Source organism: Lutra lutra, chromosome 8 (genome assembly GCF_902655055.1).
Source record: "Lutra lutra chromosome 8, mLutLut1.2, whole genome shotgun sequence".
In the NCBI taxonomy this organism is placed as follows: Eukaryota; Metazoa; Chordata; class Mammalia; order Carnivora; family Mustelidae; genus Lutra; species Lutra lutra.
The window spans coordinates 80240709-80263214 of NC_062285.1; the positions used below are offsets into that span (position 1 = coordinate 80240709).

Consider the following 22506-nt stretch of genomic DNA (forward strand, 5'->3'; position numbering starts at 1 on the left):
ACATACAATAAGTTCACCAATTTTAAGTGTACAATTTGATGAGCTCGGACAGATGTATAGTCACGAAACTACCACAATCATAATGCAGAAAATTCCTATCAACCCCAAAAGTTCCCCTGTGTCCCTTTCAGTCAATCCCCTTCCCTAACTCTCAACTCCTGGCAACTGATGCTCTGCTTTCTATCATTATTATACTGCCTTTTCTAGAATTCAGTCTAGATATCATAGAACATCTAGTCTTTTGTGTCTGTTCTCTTTTACTTAGCATAATGCTTCTGAGTCACCCATATTGTTAGATACATCAGTAGTTTGTTCATTTTTAGATACTGCTGAGTACTATGCCACTGAATAGATACAGCACATTCTCCTTATCCGATCACCAGCTGGTGGATACTGGATTATTTCTATTTTGACTATTATGAATGAAGCTCCTATAAACACAGGACTGCAAGTATTAGTGTAGCTCTACATGTTCATTTCTCTTGAGTAAATACTGAGGAGTAGGATTCTGTGTCAAGTGTATGCTAAGGGTGTGCATGTCTTTAGAATAAAGTACCAAACTGTTTTTCCTTCATCATTCCTACTAACATTCCTCTGAGCATTCCACTGCTCTCCATCCTCACCAACATTTGGTATTATCAGTCTTTATAATTTTAGTTTATCTAGTGAGTGTGTGAAGTCTACTTCTGAAGGCAACAAGGAATTATGAATCAGGGGCATATTTTGAGAAAGAATGGCGCGGGGGGGGGGGTGCTGGGTGGTTCAGTTGGTTAAGCCTCTGCTTTCAGCTCAGGTCATGATCCCAGGACTCCCTGCTCAGCGGGGAGCCTGCTTCTCCCCTTCCCTGTGCCTATTGCTCTGCCTACTTGTGCTCTCTGTCAAATAAACAAATAAAATATTAAAAAAAAAAAAAGAATAAGGAGAATTTTTAGGCTGTATCTAATAGTTAATATACTGCCATGTGCTAATAAATGGACGGGAACTAAAAATATTTAAGGAAACCTCTTTGTTGGTAAACTGAAGACCTCTCAGGTTCTGTTATATTCTACTTATGGCTTTATTGTCTATGGCTGAAATAAAACCACTTCCCTGATAAACTTCTGTAATTTTTCACTAAATCATACTGCCTCTGTTTTAGTTTTCTGTGGCTCCTGTAATAGATTATCACAAAGTTGATGACTTAAAACAACACACATCTATTCACTCATTGCTCCAGAGTGCCAGGAATCAGAAATTATTGCCGGGCAGAAATCAGGGCAGCTCTGAGGCTCAAAGGAAGAACACACTCCTCACCTCTTCAAGCTTCTGCCAGCTGCTGGCATTCTCCGGCTTGTGGCTGCATCACTCCAATTTCTGCCTCCCTCTTTTAAGAATATGTGTGACTGCATTTAGGGCCCACCTAGATAATCCAGGGTAATCGGCCCATCCCAAAATCCTTAAGTTAATCACATTTACAAAGATCTTTTTTCCAAATAAAGTAACATTTACTGATTCTGGGATTAGGATCTAATACTCTTGGGAGACATTATTCAGCCTACTAAAGACCACATTAACATAAATTGGAAATTTATGGTAGTATTAAAAATGGCATGTAAATACAGCATCCTATCCATAGAAGTCACTCCTCTATAGTATTTTATTACTTCCATAGGAACACAGGCGTAGGGAGAGGAATTTTTAGATTTTCTATTTATTTGAGAGAGAGAGAGGAGAGAGGTCAGAGGGAGGAGAAGGAGACTCCCCGCTGTGCAGGGAGCCTGATATGGGACTCAATCCTGGGACTCCAGGATCATGACCTGAGCTTAAGGCAGTTGCTTAACCAACTGAGCCACCCAGGTGCCCCTGGAGAAGAATTTTTATTTATTTTATTTTTTATTATTTTTTATTTTTTAAAAGATTTTATTTATTTGACAGAGAGAGAGATCACAAGTAGGCAGAGAGGCAGGCAGAGAGAGAGGGGAAAGCAGGCTCCCCGCTAAGCAGAGAGCCCGATGTGGGGCTCCATCCCAGGACTCTGAGATCATGACCTGAGCCGAAGGCAGAGGCTTAACCCACTGAGCCACCCAAACACCCCTGTTCTTTTTTTTTCTTTTAGAAGTACAATCTATCCCACAACATGGGGCTTGAACGCACAACCCCAATATCAAGAGTCTCATGCTCTACTAACTGAACCAGCCAGGTACTCTTCTTCCTTTAAGTTTCAGTCGAAATATTATTTAGTCACATTTCCATAGCTTAATTAAAACAGAACATGCAGTTTTTATTTGATTTTAATATCTAAATTCTTCAGGTTTTTAATTATTTGTTAATTCTTATCTTATTTTTTCCCTTTCCTCTCTCCTCCTTCTTTCAAATTCTGTTTGCCCAAATTAATTTTCCTCCGCTTTCTTCTTTTTAATCTTGCCACATTTCATTAATGTATGTTCCCTGTGAAACGGCCCCATGATACCTGCAACATCTGAGGCATACTGCAAATTTAACAGTCAATGATGGTACTTACTGGTGGTTTTTCCTGTCAGTGAAGTGATGCTCAGTCTCCGAGCCGAGGTGGGCGATTTCTGCTGGGGTGGAGTCCGACACTGCTTTACCAGATCCTCATCTGCCACCGAGGTCATCAATTCCCCAATAAGGATTCTCTCCAGGCTTCCATCATCAATGCCTTTCCCCAACCACCGCCCACATGGGAACCTTATGGGTCAGAAAAACAACTTCTCCATCACCAGTACTTCACTAGTTTTAATCAGAATTTTTAAAATGGCACCATGTGGTGAAGCCCATCATTTTAGTGCCTATGGGTTGTTTTTTAAATTTAATTTTAAAATATCAAACATACAGAAAAGTAGAGAGAATTGTATAACAGACACCCATATTCTTTATGTTTTGCCATATGCTTTGTTTTTATTTTATGTTGGAACTATTTTACAGTACATTGCACGCATCAGGACGTTTTACCCCTAAAAACACTTCAGTATGAATCTCTGAAAAATAAAGACGTTCTCTCTTATATAGCCAGAAATTGCTACCACATTCAAACAAATTAAATTGATTCACTATTTTCTCATACCTCACGTATATTAAAATACTGTGGTTAGTTCTGACAAGAATATTTTCAAACTAGAAGCTAATATGGAAGTTGAGTTATAGGAGAAAAGAGGACAGTGTTTCCAAAGAGGAGTACCAGCTATACCCAGTAGAATCCAAAAGATCCTTTCCTCCTTCTAAATTAATTACTTCAAGCTGCCCTTTATTATTATTTTTTTTAAATCAGAGTTATATCAATCTTTTCCAACACTTGAGGACTAGGCATTGATAGCACACACAAATAATTTTTTAGAAGTTTTCTGGGGGAAATTTTGTATTACATAAAAAGTAAAACTAACGGGCACCTAGGTGGCTCAGTCAGTTAAGTGTCTGCTTTCAGCTCAGGTCATGATCCCAGAGTCCTGGGGTCAGGTACCCACCCCCAAACTCCCTGCTCAGCAGGGGGCCTGCTTCTCCTTCTTCCCCTGCAGCTACCCCCTCCACTCTTGTTGTCTCTTGACTCTGCTCTCACTCTCTCAAATATGTAGAAAATCTTAAAAAAAAAAAAAAAAAAAAAAAAGCAAGACTAAACAACACAACAACCTAAACTAAGATTCAGAAGGCCGTGAGAAAGCTTTAGAAAGAAAATAATTCTTTTTTTAAAGTTTGTTTTAGTAATCTCTACATCCAACATGGGGTCCAAACTTAGTACCCTGAGATCAGGAGTCACACACTCTTCTGACTGAGCCAGAAAGGCACCCCAGAGGAAAGCAATTCTTAAACCTTGTCTTGATAAAGAGTCTCAAAGAAAGAATTCTGAGCTCCCAAGGACATTTACTTACCTGTATGTATGTCCTGTGATCTCATTTCTGACCATGACACAATCCACTAGCCATTTGGCTAACAGTCCTGAGTTATCGTGACCAATCTGAACAGTGGTCAGCTTCCCCAAGTTTTGGCACTGGAGGGACAGGACCACAGGTTATTCAGAGCTTGATCCTACTCCCACTACTGCTTAGCTTTAGTGGTGGCACTTTAGTTTCATCTAATTTAACAACTGCAGAAGACTCATCCTGCATAATGTGCTCTGCTTTGTAGTAGAGAAATATATTCACATCCAATATATCCCATCTAATGAGCTAGGACACATATGGACAGTAACTATCAAATGAGGGGACTATACAAGGTGCTAGAGATGTAAACAAGTACTAGAAAAACACTGGAAAAGGAAAAATTATTTCTACCTGGGGAACCCAGAATTTGTGCCTTTATGGTGAGAATAATTTCAAGAAGTGGCAAAAGGATGCTATTTAGATTCAATTACAGTGAAGTCAGGAAAATAAATAAATAAATAAATAATCACTGACGTAGCTGTTTTTCTGTTTCTAATGAAATGCTAAGGCAGAACTGACCTGAAATCTCACCTACTAGAAGCCTTTGAAGCTATCATAAAAAAATTAACAGTTATCAATATCCTTCCTGGCCATCAGTGGACAAGTACAAAAGAAAGCAATAAAAGGAATAGTAAAAATAAATGTCAATTAAATTCTGACTTTTAAATTCTGGTAAAATATCACAGAACCCCCAAATGACTATATATGGTTGGGAACATCACAGCTATGAATTCTTAAAGCCCTTGACTTTGTATCAAGGTGAGAAGACATCACAGTCATTCACGTGAGGGAGGATGGTGTCTTGAATTAGCAATGGCAGGAAAGATGGAAAGAAGTAGGCAGAAATGAGAGAGTCTGGAAACAGTAATGATGGAACTTATAACAGAGTTTATGTTTCATACTTGCTAGTCAAAGAAAACCCAAGCATTTTAATCTTTTGTGTATAGTGAGTCTATTTTAGATAAATAGGGCTAAAAGAGCCTCTTGGGTGTGTTATGACAAAGTGGAAACTGCTCTTCCTAGACCCCAAGGAACATGGAAACAGGATATTCAGTCAGTACTACTTCTTTCCTGAAACAAGAGCAGGTGTTTGTCTTCCTCCTGCATTCCAGGATCAGTCTGCAGGGGGGCTCAAAGAGAGGGGAATGCTTCAGCAGATGAGACCTGAAAACTGACTACAATATCAAAAGGTATTTTTATAGATCACTCTACAAATGTCACCATGTGGTTTACAAGCCATAAGCATGGGTGTCAGCTCTCCAATCCCTCTGTCCAGGTGGCAGAGAGCATTTTATAGTAAGAAAGAGAAACACAGTGGGAAAAGCATTTACTTGAATGTTCCCTACTTGCCCGCTTCTGTGCAAAGCACCAGCAATCATGGAATAGAACCTAGCAAAGCCTCAAACTATTCCATTACAAGTAGAAAAATAGAGCTTAATAACTAAAATTATAGCAATAAAAATATAAAACAAATAACTGTGTTTAAGACAAGGTGTATACTCATAAAAATGATCCTGCATGCTTGAGTACTCCTTTGTTATTATTTGATTTGAGGACATATGAAGAAGTAAAACCGGAATCCTTGTGTAGAACTACGTATGACATTTTCTGCTAAGAAAGGTATTAGCTAAACCTACCTCAAAAGTCATTTCAAGGAGGTTTTTGGGAATCTGCATTACTCCCGTGTCTCCTAGCTCTCCTGATACACAGATCCAAGGGTTCGATGTGATGATCGCATTGCTCAGCTTTTTGATGGGGATGATCACAGACCTATATGGAATCACTGGAAGAACAATGTTGAAATTAAAAATCACAATAAAATTCTCCTGATAATAAGGGAAATATATATTAATGACTCTGTTGGCTTTCACAGATAGTTTGCTTGTTAGGATCTTTCAAGATGTGCTTACACAGAAGATGAGATCACCTCTTTCAGTCTATAAAGATGAGGTCCAGTTTATAAATCACAAGTCCAAGCTTGTGACAGTTTCCATGGCATATATATCACCAGGTATGCATCACATGCAGAGTATCACCATGGTGACATACGTAACCTCTACATTTACAAAAAGCAATCCCAGGCATCAACACCAGAACTGACTCCTATACAAATTTTCACTGCTTTAATGTTTTAAATTTTGTTCTAAAATCAAGTATACTAGGGAGCATGGTTCCTGATGTGGGTTCATATGTAAAAGGGGGTGAATGGCTTCTTGGACACTATCGTCTTATTGCTAATTTCCTCAAGGCAATGTTTCAGAATGTTCCCATCCCAACTGTACAGCTCGCTATGCAAAGCCAAGAGTAATAAACAGTACCATTCTGGATATAACAAAGTGTATAAACCACAATTTGGAAAGCTATTGAGACCACTCAGGTACAAGAGGAGCCCTGGGGAAGAATCAAGATGTAGAAAGCAATCTGTTTGCAACCTTTTCCTTCAGAAAGGCTCTTTAGAAGGCATACCACTAGATGTCACTGTCCTATCACTGTCTTTTGCTCAAACAGGGTAGCACAATAAAGACATTGCACTCCCTCCATTCTCTTTTAAAAATGGGGATGGTTTGGGGCGCCTGGGTGGCTCAGTGGGTTAAGCCTCTGCCTTCAGCTCAGGTCATGATCCCAGGGTCCTGGGATCGAGCCCCCGCATTGGGCTCCCTGCTCAGCGGGGAGCCTGCTTCCTCCTCTCTCTCTGCCTGCCTCTCTGCCTACTGTGATCTCTCTCTGTCAAATAAATAAATAAAATCTTTAAAAAAATGGGGATGGTTTAAACACTGGCGTATTTTTATCCCTCAGAGTCATACTTGTTTTTTTTTTTTTTTTTTTAAATCAGGGTAGAATCAATTTTTTTTTGTATCCTTGGAATTTCTGCTCCTTTAGTCAAAAGAAAGGGTCTCAGAAGCCCTCCTTGAAAGACCTACACATACGATGATACACATTTATTGGACAGGATGCCCAGATACAGCCTCAGAAAACGAGATCATGGTTCAATGCACTCTTAGATAAGGAAACTGAATGGGATTAACGGTTCATTTCCCTAATTTTACATAAATGACTTTCTTTATGTTAGGTGAATAACCTCCCTTTTGGTCTTTTCATTTTGGCTGAAGGAAAGGAAAATGTCAGAGGAAAGGCCATACTTTCATGGTTTAGTAATCATCAGAATCAAATGGGTTTTGAAACTGAAAGCAGAAGAGGTTAGTACAAGACTTTATTTTAGGTGCCAGAGGCTTCTCTCAGTCCTTTCACTGAGAGGATTAGAAAAGCTACAAAAAAAAAAAAAAAGGGTTTAGGGTCAGATGCACAACTGTGATTACATAAAGTATAAAAGGAGTAATATTATTAAACCTAAAATTATTTCTTTCATGAAGATCTCAATTCTTCAGAGTTACTTACATGGAATCTATAGATACAAGTAGGATTTTAGGAGTCCTAACTACCTGGGCTACTTCTTTTAAGACTGTACGCAACATCTTAGGCTCTTTTTTAAAAAAAGATTTATTTATTTATTATTTGAGAGAAAGGGGGAGATGGTAAGGGAGGGGCAGAGGGAGAGGGAGAGAATCTCAAGCAGACTCCCCACTGGGCGGGGAGCCCAACACAGGGCTTGAGGTCACAACTCTGAGGTCATAACCTGAGCTGAAATCGAGTTGGGCGCTTAACCCACTAAGCCACCTGGGCACCCCTAACATCTTAGCTTCTTACACCAGTAGTAATGTACTAAACTGATAGTTTTGGGGTGCCTGGGTGGCTCAGTGGGTTGGGCCTCTGCCTTCGGCTCAGGTCATGATCTCAGGGTCCTGGGATCAAGCCCCGCATCAGGCTTTCTGCTCAGCAAGAAGCCTGCTTCCCTCTCTCTCTGCCTGCCTCTCTGCCTACTTGTAATCTCTCTCTGTGTTAAATAAATAAAATCTTTAAACTGATAGTTTAGATACTAATGGATAGTTGGCAGATACTACTGGTTGGCTCAATACCCAGTTCAGCTCAATGTTTCCTTGTCTGCTTCTATCAGAGACTAGAAAGCCAAAACCTACTAATTTTTGGCCAGTGACATGTTGTATTTATTGGGATTTCTTAGAAAATCCTGTTTGTTTGTTTTTTTAAGATTTTGTTTATTTATTTATTTGACAGACAGAGATCACAAGTAGGCAGAGAGGCAGGCAGAGAGGCTCGATCCCAGGACCCCGGGATCATGACCTGAGCCGAAGGCAGAGGCTTTAACCCACTGAGCCACCCAGGGGCCCCGAAAATCCTGTTTTTCTAGCACAGGTTCTGCCCTTTACTCCTTGGCACTCCTTCCTTCTTCCCTGCTAGAAGGTGGAATGAGAAAAGCCATCTTATGACCCTGAGATGATTAGCACACACTGAGAATGAGGACTGTCTAGAAGAGAAGGACAAAGACTCTGGGTCCCTGAACGTACTATAGACTATTTTTAAACTTCTCATTATATAAGAAATATGAAACCACCTATTTGTTTAAAGTACTGTTTTCCAAGTTTCTGATTCTTGCAGCTAAACACAATTTCTGATACAAGTAAAAATTCTCCAAAGTGGGTAAGGGGAGCCACTGCACCTAAGAATTAGTACTGGTGAATAAATGCGATAATTTGACTTTCCATCAAAAACACATCTCCAATCAGCATTTCCTCCCTCTATGATCCTATATTATTCCGTAAGGTCTTAAAGTCTTTCTGAATCATCAAAGTTTAATGATGTTCACAGTTCCATATGTTTATTATGGTATGCTGATTTTTAAAATTTTATGTGTTTTATGTAAGATACTGGATGATTTGTTTAATAAAACTTTTTTTTTTTTTTGAAGTAAGCTTTAGGCCCAACATGGGGCTTGAACTCATGACCCTAAGATCAAGAATTGCATGCTCCATGGACTGAGCCAGTCAGGGGTCCCTAATCAAACATTCTTTTTTAACATCCAGCCCGTTTCCTACTGTAGACTGGGGTTCCTGGAAAGCAGATGAAGTCAGAAGTCAGCATGCAAGATGTTGCTCCTGGGATCACCATGTGGCTGAGAGAAGCTGCAGTGCAGTGCAGTGAAGTCTTCAGCTGATGCCACAGTTAAGTTCTAGAACAGCCCTATGATAGTCCTAGGATGCTGGCTGGCCCTGCTAAGGAGGGATCATCTTGGGAGGGTTGGGAAGGGGAAGGTAGTTTGTTCTGGTGAGGCACTCCCCACAGAGGCTGGCAGCTGAGGCCTGCCTTCCCAAAGCAGTCCCAGCTGCTGGGGCACAAGCTTCATTCCTAAATAGAGGTCTGGGGCCCGCCTCACAAATAGTCTATTTCACTGTACTGTCATATATATCACTTGTAAAAATATAAACTCTTATTCCATTAGTCGCCTGAGCAACTCTTCACTTATTAGCCAATTCTCCAGACTTACTGATAGTGGTGAACACGCTGGTGAAGCAGAAGTAGTCAACTGCATTGAGGGAAAGAAGATGGTAAAGAAACTGCTCTCTTTCTTCTTCACAGCGTAGAAAAGCATAACGCTTATAAAGCTTCCTAGGAATGGGTAAGACAAGCACAAAATAACAGTTTATTTTTCATGCTTTTCATTATGTCTTGTACTAAAAATAAACACATTAATTTAGTTAAAGTCAAATGCATTTGTTTTACTTTTAGGACTCAGTCCTAAGAGTATAATATGAAATATGGGCAAGGCTTACTCACAGATGTCCACTAAAATGTTATTTGTAAAAGGAAAAATGTATCATGGTATATGCATACACTGGAATACTGTCTGAGCATTGAAAATAAAGTTTATGAAGTGTTTTTTTTTTTAATTTTACTTATTTATTTGACAGAGAGTGAGAGAGTGCACAAGTAGGCAGACTGGCAGGCAGAGCGAGAGGGAGAATAAGGTTCTCTGCTGAGCAGGGAGCCCCATATGCGACTCAATCCAGGACCGTGGGATCATGACCTGAGCTGAAGGCAGCTGCTTAACCCATGAACCACCCAGGTGCCCCTAAAGTGTTTTAACAACAAAAACAAAACTACTACTAAAAATAAGTAATTTTAATTAAGCACTTACATTAAAGCACTTTTCCAAGTGTATTATATTAATATATTAATCCTCATGATTACCCTATGAAGTAAGTCTATTAGCATTCTCATTTTATAAATTAGGAAAACAGACATACAAAAAAGTATCCTGTCCAAAGTCATTCAAATAGTAAATAGTAAAGGCAGTATCTGAACAAAGGCATTCAGTCTTCTGAGCTTAAACTCTTACAGTGAAATGTTTCTAACACACCAAGCTAAAAAAAGGATGATACTGGGGCTCCTGGCTGGCTCAGTCAGAAGACCACATAACTCTTGATTATTGGGGTTTTGAGTCTGAGCCCTAGGTTGGGTGCAGAGATTACTTAAAAATAAAATCTTAAAAAAATGATACTGGGGGCGCCTGGGTGGCTCAGTGGGTTAAGCCGTGCCTTCGGCTCAGGTCATGATCCCAGAGTCCTGGGATCGAGCCCCGCATCGGGCTCTCTGCTCAGCGGGGAGCCTGCTTCCTCCTCTCTCTCTGCCTGCCTCTCTGGCTACTTGTGATCTCTCTGTCAAATAAATAAATAAATAATCTTTTAAAAAAAAAAAATGATACTGAAGGGGCGTCTGGGTGGCTCAGTGGGTTAAGCCTCTGCCTCTGGTGCAGGTCATGATCTCAGGGTCCTGGGATCAAGCTCCGCATCGGGCTCTCTGCTCAGTGGGGAGCCTGCTTCCCCCTCTCTCTCTGCCTGTCTCTCTGCCTACTTGTGACCTTTCTCCTTCTGTCAAATAAATAAAATCTTAAAAAAAAGATACTGAATTGTGAATACAGTATAATCTTAACTAAGAGAGCAGGCATAGAAGAAAGTACAGAAGAAAACATGTGAAATACTTGGTATTTACCTTTATGTAGTGGGATTTTCTTCTTTTTCAAGTAGCTGTACACCCAACATGGGGCTTGAACTTATGACCCAAGATCAAGAGTTGCATGCTCTACCAACTGAGCCACTCAGGTGTGAAACTATATGTAAGTATGCATTTATAAAACTCTGCACCACATGTGGGGCTTGAACCCATGACCCGGATATCAAGAGTCGCATGGCTCTACTTACTAAGCCAGCCAGGCACCCCAAGGTACACAACGTTTACATAGCACTTTATGTACTTTGGACATAGTGGACATGAATGATTTATAATGGGCAGAGATGGGTAAGGGGAGTAACTAGTTTCAGAGAACAAGATTAGGTTCACTGCCTGTATCTAACTTTGTATTCTTTATCAAACCTACTCTCTGGACATTAAGACTCATCTTAAAATGCTCCAGGGTTTGCGGGGGTAAGCAGCCCAGTGATGATGTGTACAAACACAAAACTATAAAAAGAATTGTTACCATGATGAGATTTCAATGCAAGGTCAAGTCTGAGAACTTTGTTGAGTTTTTTGCGTAGCTTTGCTCTAGAGACCTAAGTCCTCAGGCTTTAAATTAGCTCTAACATATATATTATGCAGATGATGCATTTTATCTAAGAGGGTTTTCTGAGGGAGTAAAGGGTGACCTATTTAAACAGTTAAAAATGAAGTAACATGCAACTGATTGCTTTCCTGGCTCTAAACTATCGAATGTAAGTATTCGCCAAGACTCTCAGAAGAAACCTCTTAATGTGGACTTTTTTTTTTTTTTGCTACTACAAGTTTTGTTGTGATCTTTACAATATAAGGTTTACATAAATTCAACCTATCTTTTGGATGTTACTGTCAGCCTGTGAGAACTAGTTCGGTTTTTTTCTGGTTGAGAACAGAGCAATCTGGCCTTTGGCTGTCAAGTTTGGTGTGTGTCCTCCCAGGTAAAATCAAATACTATGTCAAACCATGGAGTTTCCAAAGCATGCCTGTTAGAAAGGAAGAACATGTGTGCACAGGAATCAGCAATTTGTGCTGAAGAAGTCAGTCGGCCAGCTTATGCAATCTGCGGACACACAGGTCACAGAAGCAGAAATGTCTAAGAGGCTATCTCTTACTTGGTGAGTGGCTGGTTGGAGAGCAACTGCTTTAGATGCTGGGACAAGAGCTTCTTTTCTAGAGATAGTCTTATCCATGCCCGAGCTCGTCCGACGTCTGTCTTGATCTCACTCATGTTCTGAATATGCCTACAGAACAGGAGCAACAGTAAAGATGTAGATCCTAAGAATAACCTTGAGCTGGAAAAGAACTAAAGCATTACAGCACCTTTGCGCAGAATAATTCTTTCATACTTAGCAGAAGTGTGAACGGGTGACACACACTTTATGTTGATTAAACTGCTCAAAGATTCCATCTGAATAATGAATTCAGCCCCACATCAGATTCACCACTACAACACATGCACATGGGCAACGCCCTCAGATAAAGCAGTTAACACTCCTTTCTTCTTTCAGATTTTTTTTTTAAGATTTTATTTATTTATTTGAGAGAGAGACAGTGAGAGAGAGCATGAGCGAGGAGAAGGTCAGAGGGAGAAGCAGACTCCCCATGGAGCTGGGAGCCCGATGTGGGACTCGATCCCGGGACCCCAGGATCATGACCTGAGCCGAACCAACTGAGCCACCCAGGCGTCCCTTCTTTCAGATTTTATTATGTTCTTGTTTCACCCTCATGGTTACCTGTAACCTGGCAGCTGGTTATTCTTGACCATCAAGAAAATAAAAGTAATAAAACATGCTGAATATTAAAGTTTTTATTCAAATTAATTGGTCTAGTTTGACTATCTGTCACAACTTTAATCCACTAAATTGTTTTTCAAGTAAGTTTCTGGACAACATATGGAAAATATTAAATCTTACTTTCCATGGCACTTTAAGACACCTTTTTCTTTTTTAACTTATAAATTCAAAATTCTTAAGGTTTTAAAAGACTTGAAAATTGTGTGGCCACAAAAGAAATTGTTTGGTCAAACCCCAAATGAATGTTACATGTACGTATAGATTAATATTCTGTGTAAAAGTCAATGCTATACCCAGAAAGACTCAGTTTATCTTTTTTTTTTTCCCCCTAAAGATTTTACTTTAGGGATTTTTACTTTTTGGGATACCTGGGCAGCTCAGTTGGTTAAGTGGCTGCCTTTGGTTCGGGTCATGATCCCAGGGTTCTGGGATCGAGCCCCGCATCCGGCTCTCTGCTCACAGGGGAGCCTGCTTCTCTCTCTCCCTCTGCCCACCCTCCTTGTGCTCTCTCTGCCACTCTCTCTCAAATAAGTAAAATCTTAAAATAAAGGAGATTTTATTTATTTATCTGAAAGAGAGTGAGTGAGCGAGCATAAGCAGGGGGAGAGGCAGGCAGAGGGAGGGAGAAGCACACTCTCTATGGAGCAGAGAGCCTGACATGGGGTTCAATCACAGGACCTGGGGATCATGACCTGAGCCATAGGTAGACACTTAACCAATTGAGCCATGCAGGCAACCCTGAGTTTATCTTCCTAAATGATTTTCCTCCTAAAAGGGAAGAAGGATTGGGCAGGAAAGGCTAGCCTAAGGGGCAGGGTAATTTTAAAGCAACTATAATGGGTCAAGAAAGTCTTTGTGATTGTGACCTACCATCCCTTCCTCTGATATTTTTTTTAACGTCCAGAATGAATCATCCTAGTTGTAACTAAGTATTACAACAAACCCTTTTCTCTAATGATTCTAAGAATTAAGAATAAGGAATATCCTCCCCATAAAATATACACATATTCTCTTTTTAAAAATATTTAATTTTTAAGTAATCTCTACACCCAACATGGGACTCAAACTCATAACCCTGAGATCAAGAGTCGCATGCCTCACCAACCAAGTCAGCTAGACGCCCCTCACTTTCTTTATCCTTTTCTTTTCTCCCTTTCTCCTTCCCTTCCTCTCTTAATCCCTGGATCTGAAGATTTAGGCCCTCAAGCCTCAGTGCTGATACGTGATCAAAGACTCTTAATAAACAAGATGCAAAGCATTATATCACATTACACAGACACATTGATGAGGTGGCTTAAAAACAAGTCAGAATGAGGTATTTTTTTTTTTTTAAAGATTTTATTTATTTATTTGATAGACAGAGATCACAAGTAGACAGAGAGGCAGGCAGAGAGAGAGGGGGAAGCAGGCTCCCTACTGAGCAGAGAGCCCGATGTGGGACTCAATCCCAGGACCCTGAGATCATGACCTGAGCCGAAGGCAGCGGCTTAACCCACTGAGCCACCCAGGCGCCCCCAGAATGAGGTATTAAAAGAAAATTCTGTGGCCATTTTTGTAGGGCTTAACCTACCTCAACTTATTTCTAAGAATTTTTTCAGATTTATGATACACTGATTTATCTTTAAGGGGCTCATACCAGTATACAAGGTCACGAATGGCAAAAGCTTTTGCCAGGGAAGTGGTTCTTACGGATGGTGCTGGCAGTGGGGGGGACACTTGACAACCCCATCTGGCGCCTCCAGCATGAGCCTATAAATATAAAGCAGCACTGGCTCTTCCTCTACCCTGCTGACATTTCCCCAATGATGACACAGCTGAGTAAAAGCAACAGAGGGAAAACGCTCAGGCATTTACCACTTAGAGTTCAGCAGTATTTATAAGGTACCCTGTGAGTGCAGTGCCAAGTCAGAGCTCACATAACTGAGGAATACCAAGTTGATTCAAAGTGTATCTACTGAAAATCAATCTATACTAGGTCTGATAAGCACTTATGTTGTATAATCTTTCCCTCAGTATTCTTTCTCCTTTATAAAGTAAAATCAGGTACACAGGCAGCTCAGTTGATTGAGCATCTGACTCTTGATTTCGGCTCAGGTCATGATCTCAGGGTCCTGAGATGGAGCCCTGTGTTGGCTCCATGCTGGATGTGGAGCCTGCTTAGGATTCTCTCCCCCCTCTGTCCCTCCTCCCTCACCCCTCCCGTCACGGTCTCTATCTCAAAACAAAAACAAAAACAAAAACAAAACAACCGAGAACAACAACAAAAAAAGCCCACACAAAAAAACCAACCAACCAACCAACCAACCAACCAACCAAACAAAAAACACTAAACAGTAAGACCTACTGAAATAAATTTTATGTTGGCCTTAAGCAAGTTATCTGGAGACACAGTACGTAAGAATGACAAAGTGAAAAATAATTATAATTTGATAAAACAATCTACGTTTAAGGAAAATGAGAAGGACTGGAATACATAATGTGCAGTCTATTTTAGGTAGCAATCAGCATTCCCACCTAGAATTATTTACACTAGGTTTTTTTTTTTTTGGAAAGAGGCACAGGAGTTGGGAAATGAGGACTCCTGACTCTTTTCCTCAAGTCCACCTTATTCACTGGCACCAGGGAAGTAACTGTGCAAAATACTGGCTCCTAGGGCGCCTGGGTGGCTCAGTGGGTTAAAGCCTCTGCCTTCGGCTCAGGTTAAGATCTTGGGGTCCTGGGATCGAGCCCCGCATCGGGCTCTCTGCTCTGCGGGGAGCCTGCTTCCTCCTCTCTCTCTGCCTGCCTCTCTGCTTGTGATCTCTGCCTGTCAAATAAATAAATAAAATCTTAAAAAAAAAAATACTGGCTCCTGGGGCGCCTGGGTGACTCAGTGGGTTAAAGCCTCTGCCTTTGGCTCAGGTCATGGTCCCAGGGTCCTGGGATTGAGCCCCACATCAGGCTCTCTGCTCGACGGGGAGCCTGCTTCCTCCTCTCTCTCTGTCTATCTCTTCTGCCTACTTGTAATCTCTGTCAAATAAATAAAAATCTTTAAAAAAAAAATACTGGCTCCTTAATATAATTCCTTTGTTCCAGAACTTTCAAAAACTCACAGGATACAGTCTGAACTGTGCAGGCTCACATTTAAGACTTACTACCCCTCAGCCTCATCCTATCTTCCTATTGAAAAAAATTCCATTCTAGAGAGCTGACTCATAAGACTTTGCATTCCATTACCTGAAGTACTTTCTTCTCATTTCCCTATTTGATTCTATTTGTGTCTGAGATCTCAGCTTCTTCTAGATACCTTTCCATGACCACGACAGCCTCCCATGACCTCTTCAATTTACAAAATCCTATAGTCTAATTTGAATTTGCCTTGTACTGCTTACTACTTTTGTCATTCTCTCTTGGTATACATTTTTCTCAGCTGTAAAAGCTCTCTGGGAAAAGGAGCCCACTATTCTTCAGCAGCCTGGCAGCCTTCTTGGTACCCTATAGGGGCTAGCACATAACAGGAGCTCAAAAACTCTGTTGCTGGGCGCCTGGGTGGCTCAGTGGGTTAAGCCACTGCCTTAGGCTCAGGTCATGATCTCAGGGTCCTGGGATCGATCCCCGCATTGGGCTCTCTGCTTGGCAGGGAGCCTGCTTCCCCCTCTCTCTCTCTGCCTGCGTCTCTAACTACTTGTAGTCTCTCTCTGTCAAATAAATAAATAAAATCTTAAAACAACAACAACAAGAACAACAAAAACTCTGTTGCTTTGTAAATCTCTAACTTTATGCTTTATAACAATTTTTGTATGTTATTTAACTGTAATCCAAATCTATCTAAAATCTGCTGTGTAGTTGTACCATTTAAATCTGCTTTTAACTGGAATAATTTATTATAGATAACTAGAATGGAATTCAGCATAATATTACATAAGTATTACTTCCAAAACAGAACCTGTTAATTCACAGAAAAGCATATATGGCATGGCTTAAATAACTTATTTACCTGATTTATTTCTAACACTACTACAAAACTTTCTAATTAAGTTTTTTTCCTTTAAATATTTTATTTATTTGACAGAGACAGAGACAGCAAGAGAGAGAACATAAGCAGGAGTGGGAGAGGGAGAGGGAGAAGCAGGCTTCCTGTCGGGCAGGGAGCCCGATGCAGGGCTCGATCCCAGGACCCTGAGATAATGACCTGAGCTGAAGGCAGACGCTTAACAACTCAGCCACCCAGCACCCCAAGTTGGTTTTTTTTTTCTTTAAGATTTATTTATTTGACAGAAGCGAGGGAGTGCACAGCAGGGGAAGTGGCAGAGGGAGAAGCAGGCTTCCTGCTGAGCAAGGAGCCCAAAGTGGGCCTTGATCCCAGGACCCTGAGATCAGGACCTGAGCTGAAGGCAGATGATTAACTGACTGGGCCACTCGGTTTCCAGGTGCCAATTCCGGCACCAATTTTCCAGGTGCCCCTAGGAAAATTTTTATGTACTTTTTCTCATCTCATTATCACAAAATGAGTGAGAAGGATATCATCATTACTTCTTTATTTTTTATTTATTTTTATTTATTTTTATTTTTTTAAAGATTTTATTTATTTATCTGACAGAGAGATGACAAGCAGGCAGAGAGGCAGGCAGAGAGAGAGGAGGAAGCAGGCTCCCTGCTGAGCAGAGAGCCCGACGCGGGGCTCGATCCCAGGACCCTGAGACCACGACCCGAGCCGAAGGCAGCGGCTTAAACCACTGAGCCACCCAGGCGCCCCATTTTTTTTTTAATTTTTAAAATGATTTTATTTATTTATTTGAGAGAGAGAGAGAGCATGAGAGGAGAGAGGTCAGCAGGAGAAGCAGACTCCCGAGCAGGGAGCCCGATGCGGGACTCGATCCCAGGACTCCAGGATCATGACCTGAGCCAAAGGCAGTCTCCTAACCAACTGAGCCACCCAGGCCCCCCATATCATCATTATTTCACTTTAAGAATGAGAAAACAGAGTAACTGAGACTAAGTGATCCATTCAAGGTCACAGAGATAATATTATTCTAGAGATACCATCCATTTTCTACCAATTACTTTTTCCTCACACTCACACTTTTAGAGAAGCTCCCCTTCCACAGACCCAGAACGCACAACTCTACTTACCACCATGACCTATGGCCCCATAATCCCAATCCTTCAGCTAGAATGGACCAAATAAGAATGTGCCTGATCTAAATTGAACTCACTAGATTTTCTCTCAGAAACTAGGAATTAGTATACTGGAAGAAAATCGTGTTATTTTTTGTTGAATGCTAAAATTAAGAAACAATGTTAAAGCCAGGGCTTGGGCAGGCAAGCATATACACAATAAAACAGAAAGCAAGGGGAAGGGAGGCGAGGGAAGGGTAGAGGAAGAGCAGATGTGAAAGGAGAAACAGCAATGATATGCTTCCAGTGAGACAGTGAGAGTAATCTGTGACAAGTCTGTTAACAGTTGTTTCTGTTCTTGGATTCTGAAAGATACCCTCACCTTTATATCTATCAAATCCATCCCTTTTTACTGAAGTTGGTTTGAATGGGCTTGTGTTCCCTAAAATCAAAATGATTTTTAAGAGTGGCAGTACCTCTAAATTTGAATCCGCATTTCCTGAATCCAAAACCAGTGCTTACTTCACAATATGTATCATTAACAAAACCCAGTTTTATTCATTCATTCAAACCTGGTATTATTTATTAGAGAAATTAAGGGGTAGCTGATTTAAGTTCATATTCTGTACAGACATAAAAATTCCTCAAAATATTCCTTCCTAGGGTAATAAAATCAATCATAACTACTTAATTTTAGTGTAGAATAAAGCCAGATGCTCATAAGCACATAAGTACACATTATTGGTAAAAAGTCTGCTTGAATAGTCAGATGACATGTACATGGCTACTCTGGAAAGAAATTGGTAATATTGGTAACACCATGATAAGCTCTTTTAAATGTAGATAATCTGTACAATTATTTACTGTCCCCAGCCTTTCTCTATGGAACAAAAAAAATCATTCTATATCTGATAGTCTGGTGACACTTGACATCTATGAAGGTCTTGGGAGTTGTCTATGATACTAAGACAAAGAGGAAAGCTTTTAGATGTATCTGTCCTGGACTCAAAGCTAAGCAATCTGGTGCCAAGACTCTTGACAATTATGAGGACTCAAAGTGCCCGTGTCTTTTTGCCTCAAGAGATAAACCTGGAAAGATAGGAGGTACCAACAGAGACATGTGCCTAACAGAGAACAGGGGACTCAGAAAGGTATACTGATTTTAGAAAATAAGTTTTTTCTTTTCTTTTCTTTTTTTTTTTTAAAGATTTTATTTATTTATTTGACAGACAGAGATCACAAGTAGGCAGAGAGGCAGGCAGAGAGAGAGGAAGGGAAGCAGGCTCCCTGCTGAGCAGAGAGCCCGAGGCGGGACTCGATCCCAGGACCCTGAGATCATGACCTGAGCCGAAGGCAGCGGCTTAACCCACTGAGCCACCCAGGCGCCCAGAAATAAGTTTTTTCTTACTTGTTCTTTCTTTTTCTCTGTCTAGACTGAAAAAAAATCAAGGTTTATTTTTGTTTAATTTTTTTTTTAAAGATTTTATTTATTTGATATAGACAGAAATAGTTGACAGAGACAGTGACAGGGACAGTGAGAGAATAGGAAAAAGCAGGCTTGCCGCTGAGCAGGGACCCTGACGTGGGGCTCAATCCCAGAACTCTGGGATCATGACCTGAGCCGAAGGAAGGGCCTTATTATCTGAGTGAACCACCCAGGCACCCCTAGAAATCAAGGTTTAGAATATTACTTGGGTGTTTTTCTTTAAGGAAAAGCATCTATATCAACTATGTAGGTAATGATTAAGGACTAAAATGAAGCACTTGTAAAGAACCTGAAAACAGGGAAATAATCCTGTCCATTGAGAGTAAAACTCTGAAGTAAATATATCTTGATTAAGAACAACAATGTATAATGTCAACTGAAGGGGCCCTGGGTGGCTCAGTCATTGAGTGTCTGCCTTCAGCATGGGTCATGATTCCAGGGTCCTGGGATCGAGCCCCGGATTGGGCTCCCTGCTTGGCAGGAAGCTTGCTTCTCCTTCTGCCTCTCCCCCTGCTTGTGTTCCCTCTCTTCCTGTGTCTCTGTCAAATAAACAAATAAAATCTTAAAAAAAAAATGTCAACATAAAGGGGCAGAATGAAAGCAGAGAAAAGGGAGAGACAACCATGGACAGTGTTTTCTTTAGGGCTTCCTGAGATGATGGCAGTGCCAGGAACATGAGGATAACTAGTGTAGAGCTGGATGATTAGGCTTCCACACCTCTGCTTCCGAAGACAGCAAGCAGTCTTCTGATTTTTACCTAGCTTCCAGGCAGGAGAATATCCGTATTGGTGAAAGAGTATCAATTTATCTGGTTAGGGAAATAATGTTTTGGTTTGACTGGCTTCCTGTGACCCTCTCCTGACCTGGTCATAGATGTGACCAGAGCTGACAACGACTGAACTCCAGGCCATTATTTTTACAGCTCTCTTAGGTCTTTGAAGTAAATGTCTTGGTTAGTAGGATTCATGATTTTAGAGTGTGACTACATTTTGGTTTACTAATTATTTGGTTCTGAGCTCATAAACCTCATGTGGACTGTGAAGACCTTGAAAAGAGTGCTGCTCTTATGTCAAAAGAAACTGGGAAGTCATACCCACCAGGATGGCTACTGTCAAAAAACCAGAAAATAGTAAGTGCGGGTGAGGAGGTAGAGAAACTGGAATCCTCGTGCGTTGCTGGTAGGAATATAAAATGGTACAGCCACTGTGGAAAAAGTATGGTGGTTCTTCAAGAAATTAAACATGGAATTACCATATGATCAAGTAATTCCATTTCTGGGTACTTGCCCAAAAGAACTAAAAGCCGGGACTTGAACATATACATGTATACCCACATTGATAGTATTTACAATAGCCAAAGGATGGAAACAACCCAAATGTCTACCGATAGATAAATGAATAAACAAAATGTATATATGTAAGATGGAATTCTTACCTAGAAAAGGAAGGAAATCCTGACACATGCTACAACATGGATAAACATTATAAACATCTGATAATGAACATTTCAAAAGGTGTAAGACTACGTGAAACAAACCAGATGCAAAAAGCATGGTTCTTCTTAAATGAGGTACCTAGAATAGTCAAATTCAGAGAGGCAGAAAATTAAATAGTGGGTACCAGGGGCTGGGGGAGAAGGGAGAATGCAAAGAGTTTCAGTTTGGGATGACAAAAGAGATTGACAGTGGTGATGGTTCCACAACAATGTGAATACACTTAATGGTAAGTTTTATGTTTTATATACATATAAAACATATATAAAATTATTACATAGGTATTTTTTCTTAAATAATTTAGAAAATTTTAATGCCAGTATTCACATACAGTATTGTATTAATTTCAGGTGTACAATATAGTGAGATTCAGCAATTCTATTTCTCAGTGCTCATCACGATCAGTGTCCTCTTAACCTCCTTTACCTATTTCACCCATCCCCTCACCCACCTCCCCTCTGGTAACCATCTATTTGTTCTCCATAGTTGAGTCTAGTTTTTTTGGCTTATCTTCTTTTTCCCCCTTTGTTCATTTGTTTAGTTTCTTAAATTAAACATGGAAGTGAAATCCTTTGGTATCTGTCTTCCCCTGTTTTGCTTAGCATTACACTTTCTAGCTCCATCCTTATTGTTGCAAATGGCAAGGTTTACTTTGTTTTTATCATATTACTTTGTTTTTTTAAAAAGGGGAGTGTGGGTGGCTTAGTCAGTTTAGCATCTGACTCTTGATTTCAGCTCTGATCATGATCTCAGGGTTCTGGTATCAAGACCCACATGGGACTCCCTGCTCAGTGGGGACTCTGCTTGCCTTTGTCTCCCTCTGCTGCTCCTCTGCTCACATGTGTGCTTGCTCTCTCTGTCACATAAATAAATCTTGAAAAAAAAAAAGCCATAGACAGATGGCAGAATCTATGTGGTGGGTTTAAGAATGTGTTCATCTTTTGAGTTTGTTGTATGGTTAAAATTTTTTATGATAAAATGTTAGGGAAAACCCTGAGAAGTCTTTTCTTCACAACTCCTTTCTACCTTATGAAACACTTTTTAAAAAAGCAATCAATCAGTCAAAATTTTAAGATTTTATTTATTTATTTGACAGAGACAGCAAGAGAGAGAGAGAGAGAGAGAGCACAAGCAAGGGGAATGGGAGAGGTAGAAGCAGGCTTGCCACTGAGCAGGGAGCTTGATGCAGGGCTTGATCCCATCAGGACCTAAGCTGAAGGCTGATGCTTAATGACTGAGCCACCCACGTGTTTCAAATTTTCTCTTTTTGAAGTAAACTCGATGCCCAATGTGGGGCTTGAACTCATGACCCGAGATCAAGAGTTGAATACTCTACTGAGCCAGCCAGGCATCTTGCCAACCAATCAAGTTTTATTAAAAGCATCTATCATTTGGTCAAAACATCACTTTAGGATACTCGGGAGTCTTCTTCAGATTTTTTAGAAGACAAAGACTGAAAATTGAAAGCCAAAGTAACCCTTATGTGTTAAGTCACAGGACATCAATTTTGCAGTTGAGTATCCTGAACAAATACAGATTTAGTCCAGGTTATACTAAATTATATTTAAACTGATGTGCACATTACACTGCTGCTGACTTATTTGTGTCTAGTCACAGCTGGTATTTTCCTTGCAATGTTGACAAAGGCTGACAACTTGCACCTAGTTAGAAAGAGACCTGACCTATGGTCAGGAGACCTTAGTTCTAGTTCCATTTTTGCTACTGATTGGCAATATGGTCGGGATGCCTGGGTGGCTCAGTTGGTTAAGCGTCTGTCTTCGGCTCAGGTCATGATCCCAAGGTCCTGGGATTGATTCT

At 40.5% G+C, this 22506-nt stretch overlaps 1 protein-coding gene across 6 annotated transcripts in view; it reads right to left on the reverse strand.

Moving 5' to 3' along the window:
• The window catches only part of DENND5B (DENN domain containing 5B), a 203166-nt gene that overhangs the window by 12808 nt on the left and 167852 nt on the right, over positions 1–22506 (reverse strand). For all 6 annotated transcript variants that reach the window (XM_047740602.1, XM_047740601.1, XM_047740603.1 and 3 more), the window contains 5 exons: positions 11933–12061; positions 9313–9434; positions 5552–5697; positions 3864–3982; positions 2501–2688 (listed from right to left, as the gene is read on the reverse strand). In XM_047740602.1, coding sequence (XP_047596558.1) covers positions 2501–2688; positions 3864–3982; positions 5552–5697; positions 9313–9434; positions 11933–12061 — 704 coding nt within the window. The remainder of the gene's footprint in view (positions 1–2500; positions 2689–3863; positions 3983–5551; positions 5698–9312; positions 9435–11932; positions 12062–22506) is intronic.